Source organism: Lethenteron reissneri, chromosome 25 (genome assembly GCF_015708825.2).
Source record: "Lethenteron reissneri isolate LAM-NWPU_2019-01 chromosome 25, ASM1570882v1, whole genome shotgun sequence".
Classification (NCBI taxonomy): Eukaryota; Metazoa; Chordata; class Hyperoartia; order Petromyzontiformes; family Petromyzontidae; genus Lethenteron; species Lethenteron reissneri.
Window position 1 is genome coordinate 15,560,165 of NC_083803.1, and position 24,950 is coordinate 15,585,114.

The following is a 24,950-nucleotide window of genomic DNA, read 5'->3' on the forward strand; positions in this document are numbered from 1 at the left end:
TGTGCCCCTCCGGCCTGTGGGCCCCTTCGTCCCATGGGCCTCAATGCAGATGCACCGCCTGCACACTCAATAGCTTTGCCACTGTTCATGTATCTCATGTTTTTATAACTGACACATGTGCTGTTCTGTGAAGATGTTCTTTGAAGATGTTCTGTGAAGATGGGTGCCACGGTGGCGAGATGTGAACTAGCTCGACCTGGTATACAGGAGGTCGTGGGTTCGATCCCAACCCTGATGCCTGCTGTATATTTGGAGTTTGTGTGTCTCTCTCCCCGTAGTCACGTGGATTTTTTTCTGGGTCCTCCGGTTTTTCCCTCCACATTTAGTATCAACGTGCGTTTAGAGTATTTGGCTGCTATAAATTTCCACATGATAAGCCACTTCGTTGAGCAATCACTTGTGGCCAGGTCGCTTCTGAAAAGTAGATATATAGCTCAGTGGGCCTTACCTGGTAAAATAAAAAATAGTTTTAACCATGGCCTGTTGATAGTGTTTTTTGTGAGGACATCCTCTCTTGGAGAGTTTTCTTTCCTGGGACCATTCATGTGTCTCTGGTTGATAATCAACTGTTTACAAAGCCTTCAATGTGCCCACAGTTGTGTTTTCATGCCAACACAACTCTGGAACAAAGATCCTAATTACGTCCTGTTGTCATGATTATAAAAAGTTAATTCTAATAGTATATATGCTTTCCTATACACAGTCTCTTTTTGTGAACTTAGCCACCATTGATAACCACAGCGACATTTGCCACCTGTGTAGCAAGTGTAGAGTTTTACGGGCTAATCGTTTGAATTTTTTAAATGATATTTTGACACATGGTACACTTATATATTCTTAAGAACTATAATATTGTTTTGTGTTTTGACAGGGAGATTGGTGCTTGCAGCATCCACTATTTCTGCACTGGAAACCTAAGCGATGTTGTTCCTCCAAGATTGCAGCAGTTTTCCAGGTTTTGTCATGCACCCAGCAAGTATCCACCTTCCTGGAGTAAATTAGCTGAAGAAAGTTTCAATTCGGAAACGGCAAGGTACCTAAATTACTCATGACACAAATAACGAAGCTACTTTAAATGTCTATGTTGTTGATGGTGGTGCAGTGGTTATCATGCTGTGCCTGCAACTCGGTACCCTGGGTTTGAACCCTGGCTGCAGATAACACCGCTGCCAAGTGGGACCTGAACCTTTTCTGAGGTTTATCCGAGATTGACTCAGCCTTAGATGACTACCTGGTGCAGTGAGCAAACATCAACAAAGAAGAGACAAAGGTGTGGGTGCTAGCCACAACAACCCTTTGTGGATAGTGGTGACGTTAATATATGCTTGCTAACAGCCCCTACCCTCCCCTTCCCCCCGTTAGGCTGTATAGCTATATGGGGGATCTTTAATCTTTATGCGTGAATGTGTGTACGTATGACTTTGTGTTTATATACTTTATGTGTATGTGTCGGTATGTGTTTAACGTGTATATGTGTGCGTATGTGGATGTAAGTAGAAGTGTATGTGTCTGTATATAACTTTTGAGGATTGGTCATGCAGAGGTTGGTGCACTGCGCTACAAACCCATTGACCTCAGTTTGTTTCCTGGCCACAGCTAATATCAGTGGCGAGTGCAATCTGAACTGGTCCTGAGTCACCCATAGGTCAATTCAACCTTCAATAAGTATCTGGTGGGGGGTGTAAACATCACACTATGGGGAGACAAAGGCGGCCACGTGGTGTGCTGGTCATACCACCCCCATGTATGCTGTGCCAGTCTTAATAGCATTTGCCCCAAAAGTCTATAAAAGTCTCTATTTCAGGTTTTTGTTTTCTATAACATGTTTTGTTTAACAATACACAACAATGAGCAATTTTTCACCACTGGTTACTAATATTTATTTAATTACAGAATGTGTTCCTGAATCAGAGTTTTGCAAATTTTACGTAGTGACATAATAAAGTAGTACTTATGTAGAACTTTCGCACCGTAAATAACCAGCTGTGCCCTCATCGGAGATGGTGGCTTGCAGATCGGCATCAAATAGGTACTTTATTGTTCTTTTAAAATGTATTTCAGAACTCTCGAGCAAGGAGTCAGCCTTACAGAAGTATTAGCTTCTGAGAAAGACTGTCTACCTGTTATGCCAACACCGTGTCCTTCAAGTCTAGAGGAATGGCAGAGGGTCGCAGAGATCTGCGTACAAAGTCCTCAGTTTTGTGTGGTTGGGAAGCAGGTACGTTTATAGGCATTGATGTCATTCCGAACTTTTATTTCCCATCGTGTGTGTAAATACATATACACCCGTTTACGCTCATTCATTTAATTCCCCTATGCTTTATAATGTGCACCTGTGCTTGTCAAGAGCCTTGGTGTACTGTGTAATAAAGACCCTTGGTTGCTTTTTAATGCCAGGTGCCACTGAAGATAGATGTTTCAAGGTTGTTCTGGAATCCTTCGCCTCCTAAGTTTGCTTGCCCAACCTCTTACTTCAAACAGCTTCTTTGTCCCATATACCAGGTAAGATTTTCTTTGTTGGTTATGTGCAAATTTAAACTGCGGTCATATAAAAAAAATAGGCTTTATTCGATGTCTGCGGAGAAAAATTGCATCTTCTAACTGAAAAAAAGCAGTTGATGCTTTAAAGCTGCCTTTTTCTTGTCCTTAAATTTTTTACTAGAATGCCATCTTATGTACTCTGCAGGTATGTTTGAGCTGCCTGGGGTGGCCCAGAGGTCAAGAGTGCTGAGCTAACAGGGCTGAGAGCCGGGGTTCAAATTCAGACAGCTAGCCGCCTGTAATGCAATCGGTTCTTAAGTGTCGTCACCAATGACTGCACTCAAAAAAAATCCCACCATTTTTACATTTACTCCATTTCAGCATTGAGAATTTAAAAGACTGTTTTGAATATCATGCCACAGACGTCAATCTCTGTGCGGATCATTTGGAAATGTCCTGCCCACTACTGTGACATTGGTCAATTTATGGAATGTCAGAAGTAGCTCTGTAGTGTCCGATTTAATGGGCTGTTTCCTAACACAGATGGCTATGTCGTTGCATGACATGACACCGATGGCAAAATTAAAACAACAGTACTCTTTTTAAATAATACATTTTCTCTTTATGATCCTGCCAGTAACCATGTCTCCCTTCTGCTAGGCTTGCAGTTGCAAGATAAGAATTATACCATTATACATTTACTACAATAACAGTACATTATATCGAATGTATAAGAACATTTTGAGAATGAGGAATGAAAAAGTAGAACTTGATTGCTAGTCTTATTTTTAAGTTCAATTTTCATATGATGTTTTAATCAATGCATTGGTTTCAGATGTCACCACAGCATGTTGTATTTTTTATACAGTACAGTATAATGTAATAAGTGTGAGTACATACCTTTAATATATTATCTCTTATATATGTGCCGTGCTGTGTATAAATATGTATTGAATATGTGTGAATAATAAAATAATTTGTTATTCACACAGTCATGGGGGTTGGTGGTCCATGCTTCACCACACTAACTAGTCAGTGTGGCTTTGTGAAGGTGCCCATGATCAGTTAAACTATCACTCACCGCTGATAATAGCCATGGCTGGGAATCAAACGTAGGTCACCGGGTTCATAGTTCAGTGCGTGAGCCACTGTCTCACCCACCGCTGCACCTTGTGTGTGTATAAAGATAATAAATTACTTGGGAAGGAGGTGGGGGATAACTTCAAACACCGTCAGGCTTTCTTTAGGTATTATAATCAGTCTAGAAAAACGATGAATTTTAATAATTGACTGATAATGTCATTTAATATTACGGGGCATTATACAATTGTGAAACAACGTTTCTGTTACGAGCAGACTGATCTGTTGAAAACAATGGCCAATACAGAGGCACTTCCTGCTGAAATGGATAATGAAGGCGATGATGATGATGAGGAAGAGATGAGAGAACGTCTTGAAGAGAGAGATCATATCGTGAGTCACAGAATTATATTAATAACCATCTTTATTTGTTATGACTGTATTGAATACATATTTAAATGTAATCTTGGTAAAACATCCAAAATAGGACATACGTGAAAAAAAAGCTGCGGCTTTACAAACTTTATTTTTCACACATTTCAGAACACAACGATGCACTTTTACTTAAACCATACGCTGCACAAAAGTGTAAATGTCTCACAATTATATGTATATTGCACGTCACTTGCAGTAAATACTCTGTTAAAAAGACCATTCGCTCTTTGCTGGTTAATAATTGGCGACCTGGAATTGAATAGGGTCGTGTGTTATCTCGGACTTATGGATCAGAGCCAGCCTTGGGCAGACCCGGGCCGTTGCGGTCACTCAGTGACCTCGTGGTGACCTGCGCAGGCTCTGGCGGGGCACGGAGACAGGTACATGCCCCCCCCCACACTGACATGCCCCCCCCCCCCCACACTGAACACAGGCCATTGTTCTGCAAGGTTTAGCTCTCTTGACGAGCTTTCAACACCGGCTTGGCCACACACTTTATTTACCACCGCAGCCCAGCTCTTGGGTGTACCCACATGTGTTTGCACTTTGGGTGTAGCCGCACTACAGATGAAAAGGTGTAGTGTAAAAAAAAACATTGCGTATATATGTTCTCACCTTGGGATTGTTTTTCTTTCAAGTGGAACATTTTTAAACAAATACTGTACAGCCGAATGTAATGATAAGTGTGGCGTCGTCTTCAAAATGGGGACCTGTATGAAAAATTATATTGTTACAAGTCGAGATTTTTTATTTAAAGCTTTCGTGACTGTAGGGATTCATATTATTAGTTCTTTCGGTAAAGTCACATAGAAGGGAAATAATAAAATAATATTCATATAACACACAGCGATGTTGTTTGTGTTCTGCCTATTTTTACAAAAGCTGAGGTTTTACATTAGGCTATTTAAATTATTGACACTGATATTTTTTTACATTCCCAACAATTTGCGAATCTTCATAAATTGTTACTGAGACAAAGTGCGTGCGTGTGTAGGTAATGTCCAACTCTGTGTGTATGTGCTTTTGTTATTGAGAGCAAAAAAAAATCAGTACGATTTCTAAACAATTTCTAATGTGTGTGTGTGTCTCATTTACCAGAGGTGTGCATGTTAATATCTATCTCTGACAAACTGCCCCAAAATTGGTTATCTATAGCAGGTGCATTAATATGTTTTTGATGTTTGTATAATATTTTTTGTGTTTAGCATAACTGCATGTTGCTGTTTATATAGCAACTTTTTACAGGGTGACGTGTGATACGTGCATCGTTATGAACGTACAATTGCATTAAAATAGCTCGCATTTTATTTCTAAATTGAGGAATGTAGCCAGTGGAGTCACATTATGGAATCCCGAGTTCATTTTCATGAGTGATTTAGTTTCCTTAGTTCATATTGTTTTGGAATAAAACAGTCAATACAACTTTTAACATCACGTAAAAAAACAGAGACAATGTAGTGCAATTGGCTGCCTCTAATTGGATACGTTCCTGTCAAACAGTACATTAATAGCATTTGTTTTTTTGTTGCTTTGTTACAGCAAGAAGTGTGGGAAACATGTTCAAGTGAAAAATGCGAAGATCCAAGACTTTTAAATTGGCACGTACATTCTGTAGTCGAGAAGGTAAACCACATGTTAAAACCAAGGAAATGCACATCTGAGCCATCTTTAAATCATGAAGATTCTGACTTTAATTTGAAAGCACCTTCTGACTTCAGGACTTGCATGGATGAACTGGAAGCTCACAAAGCGATGATACAATTTGCTGCCAAAGAACTTAAAGATGCTTCTGCAAAAAGTTATGATCAAACAGAAGTGTGTGTTAAGCCAAGGCAAAAAATTGCCAAATTAACTCCAGCTGAAAAGGCCAGAGAAGCAGGTCTAAAATATGTCCATTACCCAAAGACAAAGAAGAAAAAAAGACGTTCGCTCCACCCAGACAAGCTCGAAGCTGTCTTGGATCAGCTCCAGTTACCCCCAAGGCTCTTGACAAGGTATTCTGTGTGCCTTTGCATAAACAATTCTATGGCGTTGCACAGAATACCGTACACACTTCATATTAGATATTATCCTTCCGGCTGGGGTTTTTGAGACGTATTTTTTTACTTCGCGTGCGGTTCCTAAAGTGTGTCATTTACAAAAAAAATCTCCGTTTGTTATTGCAGGTGTTGTTCAGATCCTCATCTGCAGAGCCCACGCGGGAAGCCACCCTCGTGGGTTTTACACAGCGTTCATCGTGACCGCCGCAGACCAAGCCTTCCACGGTGTTTGGATTTTGGGAGCTTTGCCGACAATCAGGGCAGAATCCCTGAAGATGAAAGTCCTCGGGAGTGGGTCCGAGACATTTGGAACCGCTGGTTTGATGAAGTGTTTCCTCCGAAACCAAAGCCCAGCAACAACTTATTGCATGCGGCCACAGGGACCAATTCGGAGGCGTTAGGTGTATCAGCAGTAGATAAGACAGATGTTGAAATTCGTGATGTTAGTGCTGCGCCTGCTGGTGTGAACACGGGTTTTGCAGAGCTGAAGCCAGGGAAGGAGGATCTTGAAGCAGAAGTTGAACGTCTCTCTGGTCTCATTGAGGCTCAAGGACAGCCCTCGTCATTCCATTTTTGTCGCAGGGGAGCTGTCTACAGAAAGCTCGGGCGGCTCGATTTGGCAAAGTCAGATTTAGATACAGTAAGTTGTATGCAGTTTTATACATTGCATTTTTTTCTCTTTTCACCGACATGTATGCATTGTAATGAAATTCTGAAAAGGCTTCGCGGTTCAGCCTGCCGTGAGATAATTTATTACCTCCGTTTCCTACTCCATTAAGAACCATCGCCTGTGTTGCGTGCAAAATTTGACCGTATAATTGCTTGGCTGGCTTTGAACATGGGAAAAGTATGACTTTACATAATTTCCATAACGCACACAATAATAATAATAGGACGATACATGTATTCCTCATTGTCATTAAAACAATTTTCTTCAGGCCATCAACAAGGAAGTGATGCTGCTGGACGCGTACTGGCATCGACACTTTATTCACCTGCTGCAAGACAATCCGCGTGCTGCACTACATGACCTGAACTTCATCCTCAAACATAACCAGACACGTGCAGGTATTACCCTACGACTCACTAATCACATACATACCTACATACACACATATTTCACAAGACACGATTATACAGTAAAGGTACAACGTCACGTATCCAACTCACATATCCACCTTGATCTATTCGCCACCCAAACTCAGTGCATAGTGTTACTGTCATTTTCTATACACGTTCACGTACAGTATCCATTCGCTTCTAATCTATAGTAGTACATTTTCCCATGTTTAACAAGTAGTTTGTGCTTTACTTTTGCTCCAGTTATTTTATATATGCCTATGGTCAGATGACATGCGACATTGTACTCTACTACATTCCAGTAACAAAAGCAAAGTGTTGCGCGGCAAATCCGTTGCAATGTCTGTAAAGCACGTCACATTTCAGAGCTCTGCAAATGTGAAGGCAATTCTGTCCTGTATTTCACAAAGATGCATATAGATCCCGCGCAGAAATATACAGCAGTCTCGGAGACATCGACATGGCTCTGTGCAACTACAGCCAGGCTATAAAGTACAACTCTGAGGATTATGGGAGTTACTTTCGACGTGCGGAAGCCAATCAGCGGAGAGGGGATATGCAACTGGCTATGCAGGATTATGCTCAGGTGCTGTATGTTTTAAATTATAAATCTTTGGCATATGAAATTTGCACACGTATGTTCTAAGTCATTATTCATAACGGCACCCTGATTAAGATTGGTTAAAAAGCTAAATATTTTTATATGTAAGGATTGAGCAACTGATGTGTAGAGATTATTACGTATTGTACGATGTTTAAAGGTACACGCACATTTTTTCGTGGTTGTTTTTAAATTAATTTTATGTTTCACTGCAATGTAATAAGGCACGATTAAAATCTTTCTATTTCATATGCATATTGTACAAGTGATATTTAGATTATTTTCCCATGCTTATGTCTATATTCAAATAGCCCTGCTGTGTGCTGTCTATTGTACAAATGCACTGACAACGGGAATTAAATGTTTAACTTACATTATTACAAAGTAATTTAAATTCAGGTACTGCATTGCCTCCAAATGTACTGCAGTATTTTATTTAAATTGGAGAATACATCTTAACTCTGAAAAATGTCACCTCCAGGCTGCCCGTATCAACCCAAGCCAGGTGGAAGCGTTGATAAGGTGTGGAAGATTTCACTTGAAGCAAAGAGATTGGGCTGCTGCCATCCAGGACTTTACAACTTTGATTGATCGAGAGCCGAACAATGCACTGCATCGGTAACTAATGCACCTATAATGATTCATTTCGATAGCCCATTCGTTTTTGTCATTTTTTACATTGCATCGGTATTAGTTCTTAATTGTTTCTCGTTATTGTGCAGTATTGCGTGCCTTATAATCCATAATGTAACATTAGCATGTCATTTGCATCTTTTTTTTCATGCATTGTCATTGATGTATACAAATTTTACATTGTCTGTATCGTGAACGTACAGAATTGATTTAAATCAATGAATTGATGCATCCTTACATTCCCAGGTAATTATTTACAGCAACCATTATGTAATTAAAACATACTTTCTCAAAGCCATTTTTCTGTTGGCCAATCATACATTGCACATTTGTGCTACAATTTGTACAAATAAAGCACATATTTGGAGAGAGGTGGAAAATTGGTGAGAACGCTGTACTGAACCTCCCTTCCTGAGCACAATTTCTAGCCACAGCTCACATCAATCGGCACTGATCAGTCTGATCACATAGAGTCACCAATCGGCACTGATCAGTGTGATCACGTAGAGCTAACAAACCCCATACCCTACACGACATGGGGAGGCCTTCAACCAGCAATGGCTTAACGAAGGGCTTTAAATTATCTTTTTTTTTTCCAGTACACATCGAGGAATAGCGTACGCCGGTGTGAACTGCTACAAGGAGGCAATCAAAGACTTTACGTTGAGCATCCGCTTGGACCCAAAGAACTGGATCGGCTTCTACCATCGAGGGTGCCTCCTGCGTGAAGCTCTCCCGACAAAGGCTCTGCAGGACCTCAGCATCTCAGGTGTGATGTCATTGAAAGCTGTTGAAATATTGACCGGCAAGAGATCTCACACCGGCAAGACATCTCGCACCTGCCGGAAATCATAACACTAAAACTAAACAAACTGAACTTTTTTTTTATTATACTAGGTAAGGCCGACTGAGTTATATGGCTGTTTTTCAGAAACGACCTAGCCACGGATGATAGCTCAACAAAGTGGCTTTTGTGAAAAGTTATAATAGCCAAATACTTTAAACGCACGTTTCTAAATGTGGAGGAAAAAAGCAGAGGACCCGGAGAAAAATCCACAAGACCACGGGGGGGAGAACATGCGAACCCATGACCTCTTGTATACCAGGCGAGGTAGTTAACATCTCGCCACTGTGGCACCCCTAACACATCATCCAAATAGTCTGTCTTTCCTTCAAGATCCTCCATGGACGACTCGCTCTTACATACTTTGGCCCCCTTTCATCTCACCCTCTGCCAAGCAACTCTCTGCTCCAGCAACCAAGCTCCAGGCAACCTTTGCTCAGTGGGAGGTCGCTCAGTCTCCCCTGCTGCCCCCATCATCTCGAACTCCCTTCCCCCAGCCATTCGTGCTCTCGACTCCCTGCCCTTATGCTGGACTAAAGATATTTGTCCTCTGCCTATGAATGACTGCCTTGTCCAATTTGTAAATTGTATTGTACTTTGCTTTGTTTTTAGTGCAGATGTAAGTTCAGATACGATATGTTAATCATTAAACCTACCCTAATTTATCTCCAAGGTTTAGTTTGAATATGTACAGTGCATTTGGGTTCAAATCATAATTTTAGTTACATGTTTGCAACGTGCATTTACAACTTGTGTTTGTGCATAGGGTGCCGTGGAGGCGAGATCTTAACTCCCTCGCCTGGTATGCAGGAAGTCGTGGGTTTCATCCCGACCCTGACGCTTGTACGTTTAGAGTATTGATGTTCTCCCCGTTGTCGCATGGATTTTTCTCCGAGCCCTCCTGTTTTCCCTCCACATTTAGAATCGACATGCGTTTAGAGTTTTTGGCTGCTATACCACTTCCACACAATGGTAAGCCACTTCGTTGAGCTATCGTGTGTGGCCAGGTCGCTTCTGAAAAAGAAGTCAGTGGGCCTTACCTGGTCAAAATAAAACAAAGTTTAGTTTTAGTTTAGTTTATATGAACTTAGATCGCAATCAAGTAACATTGCTTTCTTACCAGCTTTGAATACTTTACTTTTCTTTGTGGTCCTTGTTTCTGCAGTCCTCTTGAACAACCGGGCAGACAATATGCTGGCTTTCCTGCACCGTGGGATGCTGTACGCCCAGATGGGAAGGTGGACAGAAGCAATCTGTGACTTTGAGATTGTACAGCAGATGGACAGGTTGGTGTGTTTCATCAACCCACCGTTAGCCTTTCAGCATTGCTTAGTATTCCATTTGCATGTTCCTTTTATCACTTGTGAGCAATAATACATTGAAAGACAAGTGTGTGGCTTATGCAATAATGAATCCTAGTTAAAGAGGTCTAATGGGTCATGTGATCGCATGCCCCTGTAGCTTAGCAGCGGATACCAGTTTTGTCAACATACCACGAAGTGCATCTTAAGTAGTATTGCATCAATTTATTGATTAAAATCGATTCATACTCTCACGATGCCTTCACAGAGCTAGAATTGTGCGTGTAAAAATCGTTTATTTTAAATTATTGCGTGTAATTTGTTCGCATAGACCCTGCAGCTACGTGAGGCTATGCATGCACCAGAATATATATTTTTAACTCTTCCTAAATTTGATCTCAACCACGACTTGTGGCACTTAATTGAATCACCGAAAGAGAATAATAATTGTAAGATGCCTTTTCGCGGCATCTGCAGCTGTGTACAAGAGTTTTGAATAACGCAACGGACTGGTTTCAAAGTATGCTATCATCAAGACTCCGATAACATAATCCACTCATAATAAGATAAATGTGTCTATAACCTGACCATATTTACTTTGGGCATTAAAAAAAAGAGGGAATATTGAAATGAATGGAATGACCTTTGTATTAGCATCCCACACGTAAGTGATTTTCACGTACACATTTCCATTCTGTTTAATGTGTAAAGATCATCTTAAAGTACATTATATTATTAAGTACATATATGCATACATTCTTCAGTTCCAAAACGAATAATAGCTGTGGAGTCAAGATCGTGCAACGCTTATTTTTCTGTACTGATTTAAACGTTTACCTTTATGATATATTTGCTTCTAAATTAGTATTTTTCATCTTCTTGGTTCTTTCGGTAAAGTCACGTAGAAGGGAAGTAATAAAATAATAAAAATAAAACATAATAAAACAATTCTCACGACGTTTCGGCAAGCAGCCGTCCTCAGGACGGCTGCTTGCGTTGTGGCCGAAACGTCGTGAGAATTGTTTTATTATGTTTTTTTTATTTTATTACTTCCCTTCTACGTGACTTTACCGAAAGAACCAAGAAGATGAATCCCTGCAGTCACGAAAGCTTTAAATCGAAATTTAGTATTTTTCACTTGCACTCTAATATTGTCACCTAACGGCTGCTGCTCCTTGTGGGTGATGAATGGAAGGACTGTGGCCCTGGCCCACATGAACCTAGGACTGATCCTGCTCACAGTGAAGGAGCAATACCATGCGGCCATAAAGTGTTTTACTGCGGCCTTGAAGACCTTGCCTACCTGCGCCCGCGCCTACGTGCATCGGGCTGACGCGTACCACAAGGTTGGTCGAAGCTGCTGCCACGCACTTCTTTTGGGGAGAGGCGGTGGGATTCGCGTTGCTGGGCACACGGGCCTTTGCCACGTTTTTCTCTACTCTGTGTGTTAATTCCACCAGGTCAACCGCGGTCTTTGAAACGAGGTGATAACCATGGAAATGCAATATCTCTTTCCAATTTGAATCTGAATCCAAGATCAGTTGTGAGTGATCTCTCCCAAATTAGAGAGTGTTGAAACATAGAACAAAGTAAAACAATCAAAGCAGAACTTAATTTCACGTATAATCTTCCAATAAATAAGTTATTCTTTTTGCTTGCAACATGTTGCATGAAGATGTTGTGTAAGTGAATAATGTTTTAAATTCCCCAACAAATGTCATCAATGATGTGTATATGTATCGCACTGATGCAAATTTAAAGTTGACTGCATGTGGTTACCACGTTGCATTGATTGGCAACTGGGTGGAATGCTGTTGCTCTGTATAATGAACTAGGACTGAATGCATTGGTTGGTAGCTAAGGATGATCTGCAAATACCACTATCTATAGTAACAAAAGGGACCAGAATCAATGAGAAGACACCCAAAACAAACGCAAGCAAGACATCAAAGATCACCACACTGAAGGCTTCACAATGGGTCAAAGAACAGTTGCTAAGAATTCTGAGGCCACCCACCAGTTTCGTTCATTATTCAACTCAAGACATATATATATAAATATTATAAAGATTGTCACACTTACTGTAAGGTAAAAAAAAATATATACATATATTATTTTGTGTTTGCTGCTGTTGAATATCCTGGGATATGTTTTTTTTTGTTATTATGCATGATGCCACCATTATATTGCATGATGCCACCATTATAAGCATTATATTGTTATAAATTAAATCGTCAACTTTTTTATCTTAATATACATTAATTTAATTTTGCTGTCAGGAGTTTGGAAAGCAATGGTGAATTTGGGCTGAAATAACCAAACACATTTTATATACAAATAAAACACTGCAAGTTCAGTGATTGTCTTACTCTGAAATGCCGATCGATGCAACGTTTTTGTATCTCTTTCCGTTCCTGTTCTTACAAAGTAATGTTCAATCGTCAAACGTGTTTACATTTTCTAACAGGTTGGCGACCTCCACAGCGCCCTCTGTGATGTGACCAAGGCGATCCACCTGCAGCCAACTTCGTTCCACCTCTACCTGATGAGGTGAGACGCTCCACGGCACAAATCCTCTGCCAGGCCGGAACATTGCAGCCATTTAGCTTCTGCGGGAGGTCAGCTTTCTGCAAAAGAGTTTCAGGATTTCATTTGCTTTGTGCATTTGCCGGCAGCTTACAATTGGATTAAGTTTCTCCCAGGCCAGACCCTGATTTGTCTTCTCAGCGTTCCGACAGAAAAATGTCCAAAGGCCAGGATAATGATCTGATTGGAGCTGTTGATGAGCGCTTGGTGCCAAAGTGCACGGCCTGGGAGTGAGCTTGTGTCAAATGTTTTTGGTTGCTAAGTTACGGGGACGTGGTAACTTCCAATATTGACAGTGTTTTTAATATAAAAATTTTATTTTTAAAACTATTACTACTCATGCCAATATTAAATGCTATATACATGTTCACAGTAAATGCATCGAGTTTATTGTTTAAATATTAAACCCACACTTGTATACAATAGCAGTAGCTCAATTGTCCTTTTCTTCAACAGTGCATAGATGTTTTCTTGGTTGTTTCGGTAAAGTCACGTAGAAGGGAGATAATAAAATAATAAAACTAAAACATAATAAAATAATACAATTCTCACGACGTTTCGGCCACAACGCAAGCAGCCGTCCTGGCCGAAACGTTGTGAGAATTGTATTATTTTATCTCCCTTCTACGTGACTTTACCGAAAGAACCAAGAAGATGAATCCCTGCAGTCACGAAAGCTTTAAATCGAAATTTAGTGCATAGATGGGGATTGATTTTTTGTGCAATGGGAAATATTTGTTGATAAGCAAATGTATATCATACATTTGATCATATTCGCCTTTTCTTACGTAAAGTCCCCCTAAATTGTAATTGTTATAATAATTTACAGCCCTTCATCAGACCATTGCCAGATGAAAGGTCTCCCCACGTGATGTCAGGCATGGTGTTTTTATCTTTAACACGTAGGCTTTTATAAATGTGTCATTAAAACCCGCCACCACCCGACACAGCCAACACAGCCAACTAGTTTACGTGACAACCCTCACGAGTTGGCTGTGTCGGGTGGTGGCGGGTTTTAACGACACATTTATATATTTACGCGATCTAACCCCCAAAATCCTATGTTATGGATGTTTTTATCTTGTTTATCAGAAGTATTTTAGTATTGAAAAAGAAACAGCGGAAGGTAAAGCGTACAGTCAGACGGGGTTGAGCATGGGAATACGAGAGGGCTAAGGGGAAAATGGAGTAACACCTCCAAGCGAGTTGTGTACATATGTATGTTGAACTTCTTTCGCACCGTGCGTAGCCAACGGAGGAGTTAGGGTCCCACGCAGGGGGTGAACGTTATGGGTGGGAGAGACGCAGTGGAGAGTGATGCTTTGAGGATAGTGTTGTCGGGGAGGCAAAGGAGGGTGCGAGGGAGGCATATGGGCCTTTTCACCACACTTGACCACGCTGGGCAGTAGTGCGGGTTGGTGATGGGGACGGCGAGATCCCGTTTAGATATTGCTCTCGCCATTGATGTTAGCCGCGGCTGGAAACCGGACTCGTGTCGCCGGGCTTATAATGAAAGTGCGCGAACCCGCTGCTTCACCGCTCAGTTATAGCATGCAACATTGAATTGACAGTGCGTTTTATAACAATTGGGGGTGTAGTGGTGGCGCAATGATTAGCACGCTGTGTTATGAACCAAGCAAACTTGGTTCTTGATTGCCAGCCACGGCAAACATCATTAGTTCGTGACAACTGAACCAGTCATGGGCCCCTGCTCTCTTCACTGACCTGCACTGACCAGCGTGGTGATGTGTGGATGATTAAAAAACTTCTATGACTTACATGGCACGACAAAACATTCATCCAGCAGTGGATTGAAAAAACGGCTGCACATGTATAGCAATGGGATGTGTGTCCTTCATACAGCTGCCACACGAAGACCACGCAATTCTGATGTTGTAATTTTGGAATCAAAGACTAACGTGGAATCAAAGGCAATCATGTTTCATGGATGATAAGACCTATATCGGCCTTTGCTTCATTTGTCATTTTTTTGGGATAGAAGAGTCGAGGTCTGCCACACTTGTCATGGAGACGCCCACCCCAGCATGGGATTGATGCATCCCTACCCCCTTTCTACCCTACCACTCCTATCCCCCCCCCCCACCATCTCTCTCTCTTCCCCTACCATTTCAACAAAGGGCCCCCTGCCTGGCGTGCACAATGAAGCTTTAATCTCTGTTTACCTTTCCCTCCCTCTTCTCGTGCGGGTCCCTCTCTCACACGGATTCCATTTCTTGCTGCTGTCCATCAGCTCTGACGATGCACAATGGCCAACATTGGCTACCCCCCCCACCCCATCGCAAGACAATCGGCAGATTAACACCTTGCGCGTCTCCCCCCCGGGAACGGGGCCCTGAGCCTGAGCACAATAAAAGGGGTCTCTGAGAGCTCTGTTTAATGCTCGCATCTCCCTTCCTTAACTCCTGCTGCCACCCAGGGAAGAGCAAACAACATTAGCATTTAAGGCACGGAAAAAAAAGCAGTAATTGGACACTGTGGTATTAGTATTGGATTATCACTCGCTACCTTTTAAAGCCATTCTTTAGCAACCGTGTCTTTTTTTTTCTTGAGCCCATAAAATATTAACATCATCTATGCAACAACGTTGATGATGTAAAGTATTCGTGTGTTTATAATGGCATTAACTCATCAGCATTCTAAATATTTTGGTTTCAAGACTCTAATGGAATGTATGTGTACATTTATGCGGGGATTTCTAGAATTACACATATTGCTCTACATTTTGTTCGATGTATAGCATGATTAGTTTGAAATTGCACGAATATAAAACGGTCACTTAAACTCTTGTTGATCATCATAAGTGTTCTGCTGGAAAATGTATTCCATAGAAGCATGGCAGAGTAACTTTTGTATACAACTGTTGTATGCAATGTGGTATGTATCTGAGATTGATCTACGTACTTATTCATATTATAAGTTTCACAAAATATTAAAGTAAACAATGGCTTTCATTTTTGTGAATGTGATTGATTCATATAGTCACTATCTTCAAAATAAGTATGGTAATGTGCAGGATTCAAAATAGAGAGGGCTGTATTCATTTTGACAGAAATGCAGTTTTTGCCACCACAGTATTTGATCATAATTAGCCAAACGTTTTACAGCATAAATCAGAGGCCAATGTAGAGCTATTTTTTTAAGAACATTTCCAAAGAAAAATTTAATTCAATGTAGATATGAGCAAGGATTTAACTAATCGCTGACAGTTTATAATAAATGTATGATATACACAAACAACATACAATTTAAGGGCCATTTTTTGTCAGTTGAGAATATAATTGTGAAAAAATTATACTGTCAAGCCATTGGGTCCATGTGTGCCTGACTTTGAGGAAACTATGTCATTTAACAAATGCTTAACTTTTGTATGAAAAAATATTATTAGAGACGTTACACCCCTAAAATCCATTCATTACGTGATTAGGACGTGGCAGAAAGGGCCACCCAATGACAATTCAACGCAATGTGCTTGCATTTCGTATTATCTTCTGCAGAGGGCAGTATCTGTATGAAATGAACAACAAGGAACTGGCTGTCTTTTGCCTGTGCCACGTTTTAGAAATGAGTCAAGGTGAGGTTACACGCACACACACTTCTACATAATATACATGTACACAAATGCATGAGTAAATATGGAACTTTTAAAAGCATATTTATTGATACAATTTGCGTTGGCTCTGACCCATATCGACCTTGAATATACAAATCACTACACTTTTATATGAAAGGTGAGTTTACATTTTATCGGTATATTACATTAAATTATGAATATATTGCATTATATGTAGTATATGTTATTAATATATTGCATTATATGTGGTATATGTAGTGTAATCTATGAATAGTTTCACTGGTATATAGTAAGTCTATACTAAGGATAAAGGAGCCAAATATATATTTTCATGGATATCCTTGTTACGTGACCATTGTATATTCACATACATTATTTTATAAGACACACTTGTTGCATACATTCAATGTGATATGTCATTCAGCATAAAGTGTAACCTTTATCGTGAATCCCAGATAAATATTTCATGTTGACACAACAAAGCTCAACATAATATCTGGTATAATGGAAAAAATTTCATAAATTCCATATTGAATACAAAAATACGCCATAATAATGCGACTTGTACATGTTTAAAATGTAAACATTGCCATGAAAGTAAAAGCTTGGTGAGTATTGGTTTAGATTCAGAGATGGAATATAAGACATAGAATAGGTGATAAAGTGCAGGGTTTAAAAAAAAACATGATGAAGAAATTCAGAATTGTTGGAACAAAGTCAAGGCTGCAGGTTTCTGATTTTGTAATGTTCTAATTTACATACGAAACGTATGTCAATTGACTTGTTATTCATCTTAAGTATCCCGAAAAGTTCAATTATTGCAAGATTTTTCTATCAGTCTTTCCATTCACCCATTGCCTTTGCATGAACAATTGTGCTCATTTACACATTTTTGTCAAAGCATTGCATTTTTTAAAGTCATTTTAGTATGCGAAGTAGACTTCCAATGCAAATGTGGTATATATTGGGAAATGAATGTGATGTGATAAACTGTCAATCATCATAAAATAGATAGTGTTAAATGCAATTCAAGTCTAATTTGAACATTTAGATGCAATATGTTTCAGTTGTGTAAGATGACATCACGATTGGTGGCAGAAATATATTTCAGGAATCAATAATTTTGTGCCTTATTTTCACAGACTCGTTTAAAATGTTTACAATTTGTAGTTTGCTTCAACATCCTAAATTTCACATTACCATATTATTGGCATTTAATGTCAGAATCGAAAACTGTATTTATACTGGAGGAATCCGATGAGTGTTCACAGATGTCAAGATAATTTACCATACACCAACAGAACATTGCTTCTTGCACACGCGATTCGATCTATTGTGGCTTTTAACAAATCGATATCAATCTATGCATCAATGCCATTTCCTAATTTGTTTATTAATATTAGATTTTGCTTGGTTATTGGGTTTTCAATTGCTTGGTATGCACGTACGTGTGTTGGGCTTCTTTCGCGCCGTGTGTAGCTAATCGTGTGTTTGGGATTTGGTCCTTATATATAATTAATGTACAGCGTTGTGGGATGATGTTGGCATGAATGGCGCTATATAAAATGTAAGTATTATTATGCGCAAAGAGTATGCAGTCTTTCTTAGATTGACATTAAATACAGATTTTCCCCGAGTTACGATGGTCCAACTTACGATATTTCGATCTTACGATGGCGATAGCGATACGACAAAATTGTAAATTATTTTAAATTTCGCGCGGCAGGCAAACGCAGCAGGGTACGAATCTTGGTGAGTACAGGACAATATGATACGTTACGATACGTTCAATGCATGTATGATACGTAGCTTTAGCGATTTTATTTTAGGGTTACCACGATACGATAGTTCAATGCATGTTAAAGACCATTGGAACCTCCTTTGCCAGTAGCAAAATGTGATAATTGTTTTTTTACCCTTTTATCTGGCAACAAAACTGACACTTTTTTTGCATGTTAAAGGTTTTTGTAGCAGATAGGATTATTTCCTGAAAACACTTTCTATTGAATTGCAGTTCATATAGGTAGGCTAAGAATTTACCTTGTTTTTTTACTTTACATTTTACTGTGCAATACAGTATTGTAATTAATAAATACATACAGTATATAATTTATACAGTACGGTACTGTAAATTGCTCTGTTTTGCTAAATTATCACCATTCTTTAAGACTCCTGGGTAGGCTAGGCCATCTTCGACTTACGATATTTTTGACTTACGATGGGGTCGTCGTAACGCATCTCCATCGTAAGTAGAGGACTACCTGTATACATTTGCACAAAACGAACTGCAGAGGGCAGTATCAAGCTTTATATAGAATTCAAATTTCAAGTTCAAGAGTGTTTATCTGAGTCGTGCGAATTAATGCTGGATGTTTGTACACAACTTGTGCTAATGTGTTGGCACCATCTGTCAGAGTTGGGCTTGTGCTCAATGCAGCAGGCGATCATCCAGTCCTTTCTGAAGGATCATCAGCGGGCCATCGAGTGTCTGGCTGACATGTGCAGCATGCAGCCGCAAGTCACGACGCTTGCTTTGCTCGGCAACATTCAGATGAAGGCCGAGCAGTTCCAGGTAATAACATGCCATTTCAGAGAGGGAGAGACATATTTTGTATAAATACACAGGACGCAGTATATCGGTTGATGTCTTTCATAATTAAATTTTCTCTGATTTTGCCAAATGAAATTAGAAACGCCGAGAAAAAAATGTGTTTAGATAAATAATACACCATAATTAGACACAGCAGACAGAACATTCACTTCATGCATTATAATTTATGGGGTATAAAAAGGTTTTATAAGTTAAAAATCTCAATTTCCAACAGTGGATTTATCCTTTGCAGTAAGTATAAGGATGGCACGTGTTAAATCACATTCAAAGGTGCATTTTTCTATTGTAAAATCACTTTTCATGTATGTAGTATGTATGTTGAACTTCTTTCACACTGGACGTAGCCAACCACGCGAATCTGAGGTGTGGGGGAAGGACAAACTAAACGCAAAAAAGAAATGAGCTTCCAATCTAGACACAAAAGTGCATAACTTCAGTGGCTTCCTAACATAGGGAGGAAAAGCATTCCAGACGGCCACAAGTGCAACTGAAACAGAGGTCGCAATCAGGTACCCGATACCCGTACCCTACCCGATACCCGGCTACCCGTACCTGGCCGGGTATCGGGTAGGGTACGTGTAGGGTACGGGTACCCGTTTGTGACCCTGGTGCGGCCGGGTACGGGTAAGGAATCAAAATCCGTTTGCGACCTCTGAACGGAAAGCACGCGATGCAGTGACCGTCTTTGTTCGATGGCTAGCCAAAAGCCCGCTGCGAGGATGACAAAAGTTTGCATGATGGTTTATGCTCCTTGACGAGATTAGCCAGGTGTTGTGGTGAATTTGTGGCAAGCACTTTGTGTGTATACCGTAACTAAAAGCTTACAGCTAAGGCAATTAGCCAGGTGGTGTGAACTCACCGTACTCGCTGACACACTGTGAACATTCAAATGTGTCCTCACACTGCGGAACAATTTGAGTGGGAGCATTAACATTTGTATGACTCATTAAGCAAGAAGTTACATCCACCTGCATCTTGCCTCCCTTGAGCTTCTGCACTTTGTTGCATTATATATGAAAAGAGAGTATAGCATTAGATTGTCGAGTGTTATCTTGGACACAAAGTCTGTAAAGCATATATTTGCGCAGAACTGGAAATGAGAATATGAAGTTTGATGACATCGGTAGGGTAACAAAAGGAGGAAAAATTAATGTATTCATCATACCACAAGATAGGCTTCGCAATACAGCATATAACATGCATGCCACGTTTCTATAAATCGCAAATTAGCCAAATATAAATTTTATATATCTATATCTTTGTAGTGCACACACGCACACACGTTGTGTCCTATTGGCGAAACTGGATTGCATCGCCTTCTCAGAATCAGAATACTTTATTTATCCTGAGAAATCCGATGAGCTATGAAGCTCTTTTTCACACATGTCTCGGTAACATCAAGCTGCTGGTTGCAATAGCCCCCATGAGCCAAGGAGGTTGGATGCTACCACATCGGGTGGCAAATGCTACAAGTATCCACCTTGAGAAATATCCACCATTCGCAGTATACACTGGGATGTGTACTCTGTTTTATAGACACTGTTTCTATTTCCATATTTTCTAGATGCTTCATATCACGGTTTATTTTTCAAATCCATATTCTTTATCAAATATACAATGGCACCCTTTTTAGATTAAAACATTTCGATTAAAAGCTACCACCGTGAACTCGCTATCATTTGTTTGATTCTCAGAAATAAAACGCTTAAAGAAAATGTGTTTTCGAAATTGCCACACTGGGTGGTAGCAATACAGTAATCACTGATCTGTGTATCATACTGGCATAATTTCCATCTCCATACAACTCCAGTATATGCAATTCCCCATGGATGAATCACCATACAATTGAGTTTAGAGTGTCATACTTATAGATTTAAATAAGTGTCGCTTAAAATCGCAGCAAAGACAGAGGCAGTAAATGTGCTTGCACTATTGTGGTGGATTACATTGAAAACTTCCATTTCATCCCCATATCTACGAAGCAAAAACTCAACACGTGCATCAGTAAACCTGTCCTTAACGCATAACAACATGTAATAAGTCATGTTTCAAGCACTAGTCCTTCTTCATGGCACATAGCTTCTATGTGCTATTGCCCAAAATACCACTTATATATTTTTCCTTCAAGGCACTACTGCAAATGCAGTGTCAACAAAAACATTGCGGATGTGTATCGTCATCATGAGACCTCATTTGCCAGTACCAAAATATGAGAATAGGTTTTCCCCTTTTTTCTAGCAACAAAACAGGTGTTAAGATGTTAAACCACCAAACTGAAACCTTTTACAAGGAATCATGTCTGCATTAACCACAATACTTGTGGTCTGAATGCAACAAAAAAAACATACTCTGATAATATATGCATTGTCTTTGAAACTGATTGGTCCACACCAGAGACAGCTTTCTTTTGAGCCTCGTCTCAAAACGATGTTAGACCAGAGAACGCCAAAAGGCGTACAGCACAAAGAGAATTCACTATCAGAGTAATGAGAGCTCTCATTATAATTCGGCTAATTATAATGAGTGCTGCTTATCCACTCTACCATTCATAATATCCTGGGAATGTGACGTGACCCGCTTTTCAACATCATGCAATGAATAGGAATTCCTACCTATGACTTATTGATTTTAAGCTTTCATGACTGCAGGTATAAAATAAATTATTTTATAAATTATTTTATTTCATACCTACGTGACTTTACCGAAAGAACCAAAGAGTATTATTGTTGGTAACACATAACGTTAACAATACTAGATTTTGGTAGAAAACTCCCTCATAGTAATTTATAAACATTGAATCTCGGTGGGCGTTCTGCCAGTGTATTGGAATAAGATTTTGTTTGTAACTAATTTAAAATCATAAATTAACGCCGTGTCCATGTTTATCTTGGACTCATCTTACTTACATTTCCGAGAATATGATAAAATATAACTTTGACGATTCAGTTGCTGAGGCCAGCAAATAGGCTTGCGAAATAAGTTAATATGATATTTAGCTTCACTGCTGACATACCAGCAGTGTAGTTTATGCTGTATTACACTTTGACGTTCGTTTACAAAAAGATAACTGAGTGTGGTTTGGTAAAAATATATAGATACAATTTTATACACATGATTCAAGCCCTGTGACTAAGTATATAATGTCTGTAATGTAAAACAGCCCACCTGCATAGATGAATCAAATGGAGGTTGAGGAAAAGGTGGATGCAATTTATAAAGTTGGCTTGGATCATTTTTACTGCTGTCGGTAATTACACCGTTGACATTTTAATTACATTATTGACTTTAAAATGAAAAACGATACGGCTGTACCGTATCGTTTTCCACTGCCTTTCTTGTTAACACATTTTCAATTACTGTTCATACATATTTTTCAATGAAAATATTGCACCTTTCTCTAATGCATAATGTATAAAATACACAACTATTAGTTTTGAATGCTGATACACCAAATGCATATACCACATTCCATAAACTGTCACAATTAATAGTTTGAATAATTCATTATGATGAACATTAAAGAGTGCTCTCATAAAATGTGTTAAAAATTATTTTCATGTTGTGTTGCAGGAAGCAAAAATGAGCTTTGAGCAAGCGCTACACTTGAGCAACTCAGTCAACAAAGACCAGCAGCCAGCTGATGCCTCAAGGGCCAACATTTATTTCCTTTTGGGGCTGTGTCTAATAGAGCAAACTAACTTCAAAGAGGTATCAATTTTAACTCAATGTCATCAAAATTGTCCATAACAGATTTTATTTAATCGTTGCTGTATAATGGGTTGATTGTGTATGGATGGATGTTGAATTCTTTTGCACCGTACGTAGCCAACCATGCTAATCGGAGGTGCGGCGGAAGGACAACAAACTAAACACAAAAATCAGTTCTTAAGAATTAAATTTTCAATCTAGATTTAAAAGTGCGTAGCTCCAGTGGCTTCCTAATATAGAAAGGAAGGGCATTTCAGACAGCCGCTGAAATGCATCTAAAAGCGTGTGATGCAGTGGCCCTCTTTGTTCGATGGCTAGCTATCAAATGCCGCGGGAAATGTGTCACTTTTAAAAGCCTTGGTGGCCTGCCACCAATGACCTCTGATTTACCACAGCAGGAAGTTATGAAATAATTTCAGAAATAGGCTTGAAAGTCTCTATTCTCCAATAAGCATCACCAAGACATCCTACCACCTGCTTCCTGTGTTGTCGCAAGCAAATGGGACAGACCTGTAATTCAGGCTGTGTGTTATGATGTTCATCATTTAGCATGAACATGTCAATGTCGAACCCCCTCGCTTTGCTCACTGCATGAGGCCATTGCCTGATTACCTACATTAGTTACTATCGGGGCTTAATTTCTCACTTGATATATTCCGAAACACTGCTAGGCTATCTTGGGGTAGGGATTATTGGCACAAGGCACTACCACTAAAATACAAGGTGTGCCTACCCATAACAATCCTATAATAATGTGCCCTAATTAGATGCACAGACGCACCCTTGTTGTCAAGTGTGCTAACGAAAAGGGTGATATGGATGTGGTGTCTCAAAATAATTCCTGCCACGGCGTTCTGGACTCTTTGGCTGAAATTAAGCATCGGATGCTATGATCATTTATTGAATGCAAGTTTCCTTGTGCATATATTTGGGGATTTTTTTGTGTTCATGCATAAACATGCATTGTTTAACATTTAATTTAATCTCATGCTCATTTTCAAATTTACTCATTACCCTATACACACATAAGGGCAATCTAAATGCAAATACAGTGCATCTAAAATTGTTCCAATGGAATACACGACTGCAGAATACTTTATCAGTTTATTTGTGTTTAATTGTTATATGTTTACGAATGTGGTGACAAAATATATTTGTATTCCACGGTAATATGTTGAAATAGTAATATTGCACGTGAAGGGTTGTTATTTTATATGAAAGACTTCAGAATAACCTTATTTATGCAAAGTGCCAAAACATTATTTTAAGCCATTAAAAAGTAATCATAGTTCCAAAATGGGATGACACTTTTTAGATATTTATTGAAGCCTATGCCCCAGGCTTCTTAACATTCAGACTGGTTGCACTGTGTGTTTTTGTTAAAGGCTTTGAAGGCATTCAGCGCTGTTCTGCATATCGTGCCAAAGCACCAAGAGGCCTTGTACAAGCGAGGCATCTGTCGCTTGAAGTTGCAGGATTCTTCAGGATTGCTGGACATCAACCAGACATTGGCTCTCAACCCACACCATATTCAGGTAACAAAAGAGGATTCTACAGAAGTATTATGTTGAATTTTCCATTGCTTATTTATATTATGCAGTTGGTTTTGACGAGTACAAATATTCTCTAAACTCTAAAAAACAAACACGTCAATATTCGAACAACGATGCTCAAGCACTTGACTTAGCTTTTCGAAAAAGCAGAGTGGGTATGGCATTGACGTGAATTACAATTATTATATTGTACCCTATATTCTTATAATCCTTTCCACCTATAAGGGTTTTACTAGCAAAGTTGTCTTGTGTACACATTGGTCTATTTAAAATGATAGTATTTGACAAATGAGGAATGTTTGTATTTGTGTACTTCTTGCCAGTGCACAGTATTAAGCTATTGATAGTTTTGTTTCACCCACCATAATCAAAGCACATCTTTACATATTTATTGACCACATTGAGA

General features: G+C 39.5%; 1 protein-coding gene across 6 annotated transcripts in view; it reads left to right on the top strand.

Annotated features, from left to right (window-relative positions):
- The window catches only part of TTC6 (tetratricopeptide repeat domain 6), a 53,786-nt gene that overhangs the window by 5,123 nt on the left and 23,713 nt on the right, over window positions 1–24,950 (top strand). For 5 of the 6 annotated variants that reach the window (XM_061559475.1, XM_061559476.1, XM_061559474.1 and 2 more), the window contains 18 exons: window positions 872–1,033; window positions 2,062–2,218; window positions 2,398–2,502; window positions 3,838–3,954; window positions 4,260–4,376; window positions 5,536–5,990; window positions 6,162–6,675; window positions 6,974–7,103; window positions 7,526–7,701; window positions 8,198–8,334; window positions 8,949–9,118; window positions 10,359–10,479; window positions 11,690–11,840; window positions 12,962–13,044; window positions 16,596–16,672; window positions 19,087–19,244; window positions 22,854–22,991; window positions 24,377–24,526. In XM_061559475.1, the coding sequence (XP_061415459.1) occupies window positions 872–1,033; window positions 2,062–2,218; window positions 2,398–2,502; window positions 3,838–3,954; window positions 4,260–4,376; window positions 5,536–5,990; window positions 6,162–6,675; window positions 6,974–7,103; window positions 7,526–7,701; window positions 8,198–8,334; window positions 8,949–9,118; window positions 10,359–10,479; window positions 11,690–11,840; window positions 12,962–13,044; window positions 16,596–16,672; window positions 19,087–19,244; window positions 22,854–22,991; window positions 24,377–24,526 (3,118 nt within the window). Of the gene's footprint in view, window positions 1–871; window positions 1,034–2,061; window positions 2,219–2,397; window positions 2,503–3,837; window positions 3,955–4,259; window positions 4,377–5,535; window positions 5,991–6,161; window positions 6,676–6,973; window positions 7,104–7,525; window positions 7,702–8,197; window positions 8,335–8,948; window positions 9,119–10,358; window positions 10,480–11,689; window positions 11,841–12,961; window positions 13,045–16,595; window positions 16,673–19,086; window positions 19,245–22,853; window positions 22,992–24,376; window positions 24,527–24,950 lie in introns of those variants that run through there. The other variant, XM_061559479.1, reaches the window with a different exon arrangement.